This window comes from Etheostoma cragini, chromosome 5 (genome assembly GCF_013103735.1).
Source record: "Etheostoma cragini isolate CJK2018 chromosome 5, CSU_Ecrag_1.0, whole genome shotgun sequence".
In the NCBI taxonomy this organism is placed as follows: Eukaryota; Metazoa; Chordata; class Actinopteri; order Perciformes; family Percidae; genus Etheostoma; species Etheostoma cragini.
Window position 1 is genome coordinate 20,278,419 of NC_048411.1, and position 11,567 is coordinate 20,289,985.

An 11,567-nucleotide genomic window follows, 5' to 3' on the forward strand; every position below is an offset into this window, starting at 1 on the left:
AATGCAACAATTAATGGATAATGAAATGAGTGTTAGTTGCAGCTCTGTTGGAGATTCTTGGTTTACACTGGACAGTGATTTTGCAGAGTATTACTATTGTGAGACACCTTGCAGGACTAAATTATATTTAAAAAACAACCAACTCACTGATTTTCACTCTTAAATTCTAAACATCTTCTAAAAAAAGAATTCCTCTTTTCCTGCACTTTGCCTCCTGTCACAATCACATCTCTGTCCCTCTTCGTCCAGGGGATGGCTCGGTTTGCTACTTAGCAACTGTTTCCACGGCTACGAAGTTGCTCCCTGTCTCACCCCCACCCAACCTTCACACTAAAAAGCTGGTGTCCCTCTTCTCGTTTGTGTCACCTTCCTAAAACCACTTTTGCTGTTTGTATTGTAATATAAAACATCAGCTTCATTTTATTTTGTCTCGTGCTCAGGAGAGGACATTATCCAGCTCCAACACACAGTATTCCTCTCTGTGGAGAGATAGTTGTTGTCTTGATGCTTTTTGTGCATTTATTGGTCTAAAGAGGACAGTAGAAAGAATATTGATGAATATGACAACCAATTACCAATGACACTCAGGCAGTTTTCCTTTTCCCTCTGTGAGTGTCAGTGTGCTCTGAGACCATACACCTCGACAATAACGTTACTGAGACAAATTGCCGCTCATTGTCCACATGTGTCTGACATTCATTAGCACACTCAGGAGGATAGCAGATGAATCTTTAGATGTGTGGTTTTGAGAAACAAGTCCACGGAGGCACCACAGATATTTAAAAAAATAAAGAGTAAAGGCTGCTGGGCACATTCAGACATGAATGCAAGCGTTGGAGCTACAGAAAGATCTATTTATATCATTCCTAAAAATAGACATTCTTCTCCATAGAAACATGAAATCCGTCTGAGGGGCTCACTAGCTGCTGCTGCTGTGTGTGTGTGTGTGTGTGTGTGTGTGTGTCTGTGTCTGTCTGTCTGTGTGTGTCTGTGTGCGTTTGTTTTCCAAAGGTGAAAGCAAATTACCAAATGTATCATCCCAGCTGTGAGGCTCTTTCTTGGGGAATCTCCGCTCTCTCTCTCTCTCTCTCCAGGCTGCAGCAGACAGGATTTGTACAGTACTTTAGATGATCAAGCCCACCTCCTCCACCTCTTCCTTCTTTCATGGTGATGGGCTTTAAGCTGACAGGCGTGGCATAGATTCATGCACATTACTTTACAATAGCAAAAGAGAAGTGAATCCTTGGCTAATCTGCTCTTTAGTTGATGTGAAAAAGACTAAATGACATGAAACTCCAGCTTCTAATTTTACATTGTCTAAACAAAAAAACATCAAATGTACAAAAGCTGAATGATCCTTGCCTACAAGACTTACATTGTCAAAGATGACCACAAGAATGATTGTGGTTCCCAGTACTTTCACAAAAGTCTGGGTTTTGTGGTGAGAACTTAAACTTTTGTATGAAATTACACCATAGTTTCACCCTGCTGCAACACTGGGTAATGTTGATTTCAATAGCTTTAATTGCCTGGCTGATTTCAAACTTTGATTTTGAATCATCAGCCACAGCATCTTTTTGGGAACAGTTGGGCCCTTTCCTTCTTGACATGATTAACTTCTCTATGGAAAAGGGAAAATTGTCAAGGGATGTTAACACAGCCTTGATTTCCTTACTCCTGAAAATGGATACTGAAAAAGGATAAGGATCCTACAGAGTGTTCTAGCTATCGACCTCTGAGCCTGCTTAACACTGATATAAAAATCTTTCCAAAGCTCCTATACCGCCGTTTGGAGTCCCATTGGTCAAATTTAGTGAACTCCGACCAAACAGGATTCATTAAAACGAGACTGGCAGCAGATAATGTTAGACGGCTTCTTCACATTGTTGATGCGGCGGAGGACAGTGCGACCCCAATGTCACTCTTTCTCTCGACGCAATAAAAGTTTGACAGACTTAAGTGGATATTTTTATGGTCATAGTCTTAGAGGTGATGGGCTTTGGCATTTGTTCTGCCACGTTCCTCTTTTTTATTTTACCTTCAGTTAAGGTCGGCACTCAAGGCACACAGTGTCCCTTGGTAGTGGCCTTTGCCCATTCATCCTATTCGGAAGGTATTTACTGTGCATCCTAAAAACTGTGGTATGGTATCCAGGCTGGTATTCAGTTCTTAGTGATATCTGGCTGCATTGGCCAAGGTACATTTCTTCATGTGTTCTGGGAGTGCTCTCCTGTTGGTCAGTTCTGGAACAATATCGCATCTAAAATTTCCACCTGGATAAATGTTACTGTGCCTGTTACTATCAATGTTTTGATTATGAATGATGTCAGCCTTCGAGCTCTGTAAAGCTCAAAAACGTGCTGTGTTTGCTGGACTTACAGCTGCTAAGTGGATGATTGCGACCTGTTGGAAGCCACCTCATAACTTATCTGTTTTTTTTGGATGTCATGTACATGGAATTTTTGACTGCTCGTGTGGGTGGCGCCCCAGGGAAGACTTTGGAGACTCGGCACAGCATTGCTGAGTCCTTGAAGGCAATGCTGTAGCCTTTTTTTTGTGTAAGTGTGTGAATGGTCCCTTGTCTTGTGTCTGTCTGTGTGTGTGTGTCTGTTTGTGTGCATCTTCTTCATGTTTCTGCATGTGTTGTTTTGTCTCCCGCTATTCACGTTTTTCCTAAACTAAGACACATGAATCAAAGACAAAGAAGAAACTCAAGGACATAGGTAAGACACAAACTGTTGTATTTAGTTTCTAATCAATGAGGAATCATCTCATTAGGACAACAGAAGGGGTTCCCAAACTAGGGGTCAGAACCGTCCAATGAGGGCACAAGTTAAATCTAGTGGGTTCTTAAGATTATTAATTGGATTATGTTAGACAATATTATGTCTATTTCAGACTTTCCTATAATGTGCTATGCTATTTTCTTGAAGTGCAGAGCAGCGCAGGTCTGCCGAGCATTTTGATCATCCGGCGGATCTTGGCAGACCTCCTCTCCTCCGTGCACTGGCACCACAGAAGGACATTAAACACAGCCACACTGCCCACACAAAGATGACACAGAGCTGGCTATAAAATTGACAAAGTATCCCTTTAAATCTATGACAATGGGTACCAAGTTGGCATTGCATTGTGTTAAGGGGACAAATGTCAAGGTCGGGAACCACTGAAGTTTATCCTTCAGTAACTCATGTCAAATATCTAATTAAAAAATGTGAGGTTGGTTGAATGTCTTCACAAGCTTTTTTAGAAACACCCTGACATGCTCTTTCTCTCTCTGACTCACACATGCACATTTTAAATGGTGGTTTTATTACAGCCCTGTGAGAACAACAAAGCGTAGCCTCAACATCTGTCCCTTCTCTCTTAGTTTTTTATCCTATTTGCCTAATCTTATCGCTCCTCTTCTGCACAGACGAAGGATGTCCTTGGGGGGAACCAGTGGCTCGACTCTAGCATCTGATATTCCACCGGGATCAGAGATTGTGTGGGTGTGTGTGTGTGTGTGTGTGTGGGTGTCCTTGCGCGTGTGTTACGCAAAGCAGGCGAGTCAGGGATAACGTGGGAAACAGAGAGGGGAGATGGAGATAACGTGCAAGACAAGGACGAGGATGCTGGCAGATTTGAGATTACAAAGAAATCCACTTTGTTAAAAGTCACTCTAGAGATAAGAACTTATAGAAAGAGAGTTCAAATCTTCTCCTGACCTTTTGACTTAAGAGATCTGACTCTCTCTTGCATCGCCTCAAAATATTTATAATTGGCTTGTTAATTTCCTAACAAACCTGTCTCAAAATGTGCAGATGTTTCCATTAACATGTACTCAAAGCTCTGGTTTTCTCTTATTATGGTTCATTTCATATCTTCATATTTGCTTTAACCGTGTCACACAACCTGTAATCAATAGCTTATTAAAAAGTTACTGTATCATCCAAATGTGGAAATCAAAATACAAGGATGTCCACAAATATCAATTGTTAAAACTTAATCTATGTAGTAGAAGTTTTGAATTTCAAAGGACAGTGATGAAGTATTCAGATCAATTGCTCATATTATGCTTTTTGATTTTTCCCGTTCCTTTATTGTGTTATATTAGACTGGGTAAACCTTGCCCACTCTGCCGGCAATTTGATTTCGACCTGCCGCTTGGTCTGGAAACCTGTACTATTAATTCTTCTGCTTCAGTTCACAATTTTGCGGGAACCAATCACAAACTGGCTCAGAATGAATCTGCAGTTAGTTTTGTACATGCAGTGTGTCAGCAGCCCCAGGTGATCATTTCCTAATTCTTGTTTACCACAACTACTTCTGGCATCATATGCTATGACATAAAGTTAAATTATCTTTCCACGTGTGGACATACTGTAGGATAGCTTTAAAATTAAACTACAAAGTGAATGTATATTTTCTCAGAATTACCTCTGGAAACAAAGAAATGTGTGTCAAGCTTTGGTGGCTTATAGGAAGTAGTTTTATCAGACAGATGGCATTTCCCTATTTATCCTCTAGGCTAGTCACATTTCTTGGCTGTTCATTATCCAATTAACGTGATGTGTGAAGATGCTTGACCTGGCTTGATTGCTGTTCAGCATCCTGTTAGAGTCTTTATCTCTGCCTCTCTCTGTCTATCTGTCTGTCTCTCTCTGTCTGTCTGTCTCTCTCTCTCTCTCTCTCTCTCTCTCTCTCTCTCTGCTTCTCTCTGGCTCTGCTCCGGGCAGCTTCACAGAGAGCCAAGGTCGCCTAAATTGATTCAGTTCCTCACCTCGCTCACACAAATTTTCCAGCAGGGCTTTAATTGCATCTCTTTGCCAATCACTCTGATGACAATCATACACTGTACTCAAATGCAACACATGCACGCACTCACACATGCACATACACACACAAATTGATCACAGTGATTGTGGAAGACATTAATGAAAAAGGTCAAAACAGTGAAGAATTTGTCTGTTTTTTTAGATGCTGCCTTCATGCACTGTTGTATATCTCAGCACCATGAATTACATTACAATATAGGCTACTACAAAAATAACCTCAAATGTTATAGTGTAAAAAATCCCATATTGTTCAATATAAACCTCTCTAACAAATTATACATTGGAAGCTTAACAAAGATAGTTTTTATTGCAGCTAAATCTAATTAGGAAATCTAGGGTTTAGAACTTGTAACGAATGCATTTGTTTATTTATTTATTATTTACTTGTTCTCTATAGAGAAGTTATAAGCCATTAATACAAACACATTTGGGGCTGCCATCGGCCGAATCGCCAATGGCACTTTGTCTTTTAAGCTTTTCATGATCATCGATATTAAACCAACAGCAAGAGTAAGTCAACTGTAAATATACATGTTCATAAGTTAATAAAGAGGGAAATGGTCAAGATAAGTAGCTTTAAAATACTGCTTTAATGCATGAAAAATGCTGAAAATATGTTTTATGTAGCAAGTGGAATCCAGCTAATTTGCATAGCAATCAATTTATGAAGTATTAACATTCCTTAATCTATGAATCTATAATCTATTAGACCTAAGTGTGAACTAATTGCATAAAAACACAGTGACTTGAATTGTGGAAGAAATGTTCAGAGCCTTTACTTGTGTAAGTAAAAGCACTTATACTGCACTGTAAAATATTCTGTTACAAGTAAAAGTCCTGCATTGAAAATGTTACTTGAGTAAAAGTATTGAAGTATTGTCAGGAAAATGTACTTAAAGTATTAAAAGTAAAAGTACTCAATGCAGAAAAATCCTTACAATTTAGAAACTGGAAACGATGTAAGCAGTTCTGTGTTAATCTGCTGATAATTTTAGCTGTAATTGTTGACCATTATGTTGTTGGGTAGTTTAACAAAACAGCATATTTTATAAAATAGCCCATTATGTGTTTTGTGTGCAGAAATTTTAATTTGTAGCCTAAAGTAGCTAGTAACTAAAAAACGTACATTTCTATCTGAAATGTAGTGGAGTGGAGTACTCAAGTAAAGTACAAGTAGGCCTACCTCAAATTTGTACTTAAGTCCAGTACTTGAGTAAATGTATTTAGTGTCAACACATCATCCAGCATGGCTCAGACTCCACATTACATTCCACTACTCATGGTAACACAGCCTTTATCTTGCATTAATTCAGTCATGCATTAGTTAAGCATTAACTAAGTAGCCTAACATTTGTACCCTATTTATAAACTGTTGCCAAACATTAATCCAGGCGTTCACCTCCTATGTTTTAGGTAAAGACATTAGCAGATTACATCCTCCGACAGCCTATGTCTAGGTTTGCCTTTACATCATTAGGCTGAAAAAGATGAAGGTCCGCTTATCTCCTTTCTGGCTGCACCCCTCACTCCACCCTGTCTTTGTGAATGTGTGTGTGTGTGTGTGTGTGTGTGTGTGTGTGTGTGTGTGTGTGTGTGTGTGTGTGTGTGTGTGTGTGTGTGTGTGTGTGTGTGTGCGTGTGCGTGTGTGCGTGCGTGCGTGCGCAACCGCGTACGTTTATGCATTCCTTCGCATCCAGTGGAGCGGCAGTCGGAGGTTAAGAGTCCGCGCAGAGAGGACACACACCTTCGGGGAGAGAACACTCGTTACAACACAGGAAAACATGCAGGTAAGAGACAAATATGATATTTTTTTATATTATCAGACGTACGCCAAGACGACAGGTTGAAATGATGATTGTTTTTTTCGCATGTGGCAAAAGCAAAAACGCGCCTTAAGTTAAATGCATCAGTTCAACAAGCTAGTTGTTGGCGGAAGAAATATTTAGCCTATGTCTTCTTTTTTTTTTAATTCCTCCACGACCCTCAGGGGCTTATTTGCTGCCGAAACCTGAGTTTCGGAGTGAAGTTATGTAATTGTATCCCTGCCGCTGGAAGCTGTGGAGGAGAGACGCATATATAGACGGCTTCCAGCAAGTGTCACTTGGCTTCATGTCTTCTTTTTCCACTTCTCCTCCCTCTCACTCCATCCGTTTTTAGCATGTGTGGTTTATCTGTGAGATTTTTTAGTGTGTGTGATTATGATTGACCTCGTGTGGCTCTTAGTGATTTACGCGTGACTTTAAATCATGGGTGGAGCCAAACGTTGTAAACATTTGGGGCTCAGCCCAAACCTGGTCACTCGGGGAGATTTTTTTTCCTATTTACTGCAGCTATGTGCTTTACTTTTTAAGCCAAATTATAATATAATGCCTCAAATCTGTACGCTACATAATTTAGGAAAAACAGGATAGTTGCCAAAAACAATCATCCTGCCTACATTCTATTGTTCAACAACTGTCTTCAGCATTCTGAAACTAGAACACAACCAATGTTGAGGATGACTGTGACAAGAAATGTCTGATGTTACTGTTTTTAAGTTAGGCCTACATAACAGGGTTAGGGTAGGAATTTGGAAATTAGGAAACATATTCACGAATCCGAAAGATTAAGGCATCGGTCTGGCATCGAGGAATGAAAGTCACTCATCTCGAGCGGCAGCACCAAGCATGCTGTTACTACCCAATGTGAGTCGAGTGCAGATGTGATTCAAATGTGATGCTAAGATTCAAACAGTTAACAGCATAACGTGTCATTCTGAAATTTGTGAAATCCATAAAATAATAAACTTTACCCATTACAAACAATAACAGAAGATAGAAATAATTTCAAAAACGTTGTAGCTATCTCTGATTGTTTGATTGCTAACGTTAGCTCAAAACGCCATTCATCTGACAGCCTTCGTTGTTTTTGCTTGCTAACTTGTAGCCAGCAGTGAACCAACTTAGTTAAGTAGGTCCATTTTTACTGTACTGACATTATAGAAGTCTCTCGCTAGCATCTTGTAGGCTACTTGTCACAAAGTGACACATGCGCACATCTGCACTCTTCGCAAAGTGTCGCATGCGCAACTCACATCTGCACTTCACTTACCTCGGGTAGTGACAGTGCATTGGGGTGACGCATCCACAGCCCCTTATGCTTATGCTTATATCTGTTAGCCCACTTCTGGCCCGCCCATATCAGATACACCGATGTGATTGGTGCAGCTTGGCTACAATGGTATAGTTAATGAGCAGCATTACTCGATGCCAGAGTAACTTGCTGAGAAAATTCAAGTTGTGCTCTCGCCAGAACTCTTGATGTCCAGTGTAGGGTTGCTCTGTGGCCCTCTCGTAATGATTACAGGAGCAAAGCAGGAAGTATGGTGACAAAGTACAAGCGCTTCAAATTCTGCATAAGGGGCCAGGTTGAGGTGGTGGATGGGTCAAACAAACACAGAACTTTCTCCCAGGAGACTTACATTTGATTTCCATTTGAAAATAAAGGTAACTGGAAAGTTTTTTTTTTTACTTTACAGAACAAAGAGAATTACGTCACTTTCTGCATCACATGCATAATCGGAAGTTAAGGAGCATAACAGATGATTTGAAGCCTTACCAAACTGTGACCATTCCACAACCATAAAGACTTTAAAATATTGAACCGTTACGTTCTCTGGTTTAGATATTAGGACTCCTGTTAGCCGGAATGAGTATACGCTCCTGTGGGTCGTTTTAGAGGGTAAGAATAAACAACTTTTATGGTCGAATGGGACTTGTTTTGGTTTTACAATGCTGGAGTAGAGTTCACACAATAAATGTTTAGCTAACAAATCTGCTACATTTGAATCCATCCCTTAACAATCTGGGGTGCTCTAATTGCAAATAAAGGATTCCCAAGAATGCAATGTAAATTTGGTCTTCAATACTATAAAATAAATTTTAGGCAAGCAGATGAATATGTACTGAATTATATGAGATTTATTTAGGTTGTAGCATGGTAGTAGTAGTAGTAGAAGAACAGTTGAAGGTATTTCAACCCCCCTCTCCCCGGTTTAAATCTGGTTTACAATCTGCTCAGTCTGCCTTAGATCCTCAATTCTACGAATGAAAAGGGAGATTGTGTTTGTCATTCTGCCTCTGCTAATCTTTCCCCTGGCTAAAGAAACAATTTAGTAGATGAATCCTGAGCAACAAGCAGCCTCTGAGTCTAAATCCGGGGTAATAAACTGTAAAGTGAAAGTCCGGCCTCCCTGAACTGCTTTCCAACACTTTGCAATGCTCATCAATGCTCCCTGAATTATCTATTTGAGGAAAACCTCTTACTGCAAATAAAGCCCCCTTTTTTAGAAAGAATGGCAGCTCTCCTCTGGAAACTGCAGCCTGTCTGTGCTTTGTTTAATCTTATTTCCTTGTTTGTGCACAGATGCAAGACATAAGAAAACAATATAGAAACATCTAAACTGTATGATCTCTTTCTCTCTCTCGCTCTTTCTCTCTCTCTCCCACAGACACATACACACACACACACACACACACACACACACACACACACACACACACACACACACAGCTCTTAGTAGTAAGATTCTGGTTGGATGCAAAGCTTCTCTGTGAATAGTGACACTCATCATCAATCACGCAATGAGTCAATCTGTCAGTCAGTAAATCGGTCGATAAGTCAAAATAATCAGGTAGAGAGCTGAGGTCTGCAGGCTTCAGTGTGTGGAAGCTTTTTTTGGCATGCAGGTGCACTTGTTTTTCTATTACTTTTTTTTTACATTTTTCATTCATCATGTAATGTGTGCTTGCTGGTCATGGCTTATTTATTTTTAATCAAACAGTTGTTTTCATTATCGATGAATCTACAGACTTTTTTCTTGATTAATCAGTCAATTGTTTAGTGTCACAAACCTGCTCAAAGCATGTGACAAAGAGGAGACACACTATGATAAAGGTTAACCAAAAATGTACTCAACTCAAACTGAATTAGACCAAATAAAAGGATTTTTAGGGTGTGGAATGTGGTTTTTGAGTATTGTAAGTGTGATTGAATGAGGGATTATGTGTTTGTGTGTAAGTGAACAGTGCAAGCAAAGCATAAAGATAAACTAAACTACATCCACAAACCAAAAATGATACCACCGAAACTAGGGAGAACAGGACCAGCAGCAACCAGCCACAAGCAGAGCCCGGAGCTGCACTGCAGCCAGGCTTAAATAGCCTGGGCACACTGACGTGTTCCAGGTTACTCTGACGAGCTCCGAGACAGAGACAGGTGAACATCCAGACACAGCAGGGATCCTCACAGTCAGCAAGTGCACAGAGCAGGTGGTGACATTTTAATGTCTTGTTTTGATATTTAGTTTGCCTGGACAGAAGAATAAGACAATCAGAAAACATTCACTTTTGACAGAAAATTGTAAAAATATACTCAGTATAATATTCCAAAGTCCAAGATCATGTCTTTAAATTGCTTGTTTTGATTTTAATATCACAAAAGAATAGGACAAGCAGCAAAATCTCACATTTGAGAAGCAAGAACTAAGCAATGGTTGTCATGTTTGCTTTAAACATTACTTTAATAGTCATAGATACATTTTCTGTTTTGGATTCTAAAACTGCCTTTCTCTTCCAGTCCATGTATATAAACGTTAAACATCCAGTAAGTCATATTCAACATGAACAGTTTCAGTTGGAAGAATCTTACACGTAATAATTAAACAGCCATTATGAACAGCAGTCTGACTTAGAGCTTACTGCAGTTTAGTTTTTTCTCTTTCCCTCTCTCTCTCTGAATATTGGCATGCAGGTGTTTGACTCACTTCAGTTTATTTTTTGCAGAACAAATTTGATCAATATGATTTGTTGTTGTACTCTCATTCTGAGTAATGTTCAGTGAAATCAGAGTCCTAACAACATATTATCTATGACATTTTAAATCCGTCTGAAAAAGGCTCAGTGGTAAAGTGTTGAATTTACTTCATTTTGTGATCCCAATTCCCCCTTTCTTATACTTCTACTTGCATTAAAGGATTAATCTGGTGATACTCCATATTTGTTTTATAATGTCACCAAACAAAGACCAAAACAACAATGAATTGACAGGTTTGTCTGTGTAGTCAAAGCCTGATATATCGTTATCCTCATTGGCACTTTATTTTGAGTCTATATAACGTAAAAACATTCCTTCACAAAAACAGTTACTCCTGTTTAACATCTGCTAAAAGCTACAGTGCCGTACAAATGAAAGTACTGTGTATATTCGTAAAACTGTTTTAAAAATGTACATTTTCTGTTGGAACAAACGGGCTTGAGGCTGAGAGCCACAAACAGGCTGGTGAACTTTAAAAAAGTTTTGAGACGGAGGAATTACTGCAAGGTGTAGCGACTGTAAGGTGTAGCGAAAGTTAGTCACATCCATTCGAGTCACGGGGAAAATGCAATGTTGTGAAAGAAATGCTGCTGTAAAATTGATCAATCATTGATCAATTAATGTTGTAATGGTCATACACGTGTCTGTATTGTTGTATCGTCTGTATTGTGTGTGTGTGTGTTTGTGTGTTATATCGATGTGTGAGCTTTCATGTGGAGAAAGAATTAATACTCTAGGGAGCAAAAGAGGAGCCATGTTTAAGTTCCACTTCCTCTTTCTAACACACATACAGTATGGACAATCAACTCATTGCCTGGCACTTTATCTCACACACACACACACACACACACACACACACACACACACACACACACACACACACACACACACACACAC

General features: G+C 39.6%; 1 protein-coding gene across 3 annotated transcripts in view; it reads left to right on the forward strand.

The window, feature by feature from the left end:
• The first annotated feature begins 6,481 nt into the window (after positions 1-6,481).
• kcnip3b (Kv channel interacting protein 3b, calsenilin) overlaps positions 6,482-11,567 on the forward strand; it is a 38,679-nt gene continuing 33,593 nt past the window's right edge. For all 3 annotated transcript variants that reach the window (XM_034873149.1, XM_034873148.1, XM_034873150.1), the window contains exon 1: positions 6,482-6,604. In XM_034873149.1, coding sequence (XP_034729040.1) covers positions 6,599-6,604 — 6 coding nt within the window. In that variant the 5' untranslated portion in view covers positions 6,482-6,598. The remainder of the gene's footprint in view (positions 6,605-11,567) is intronic.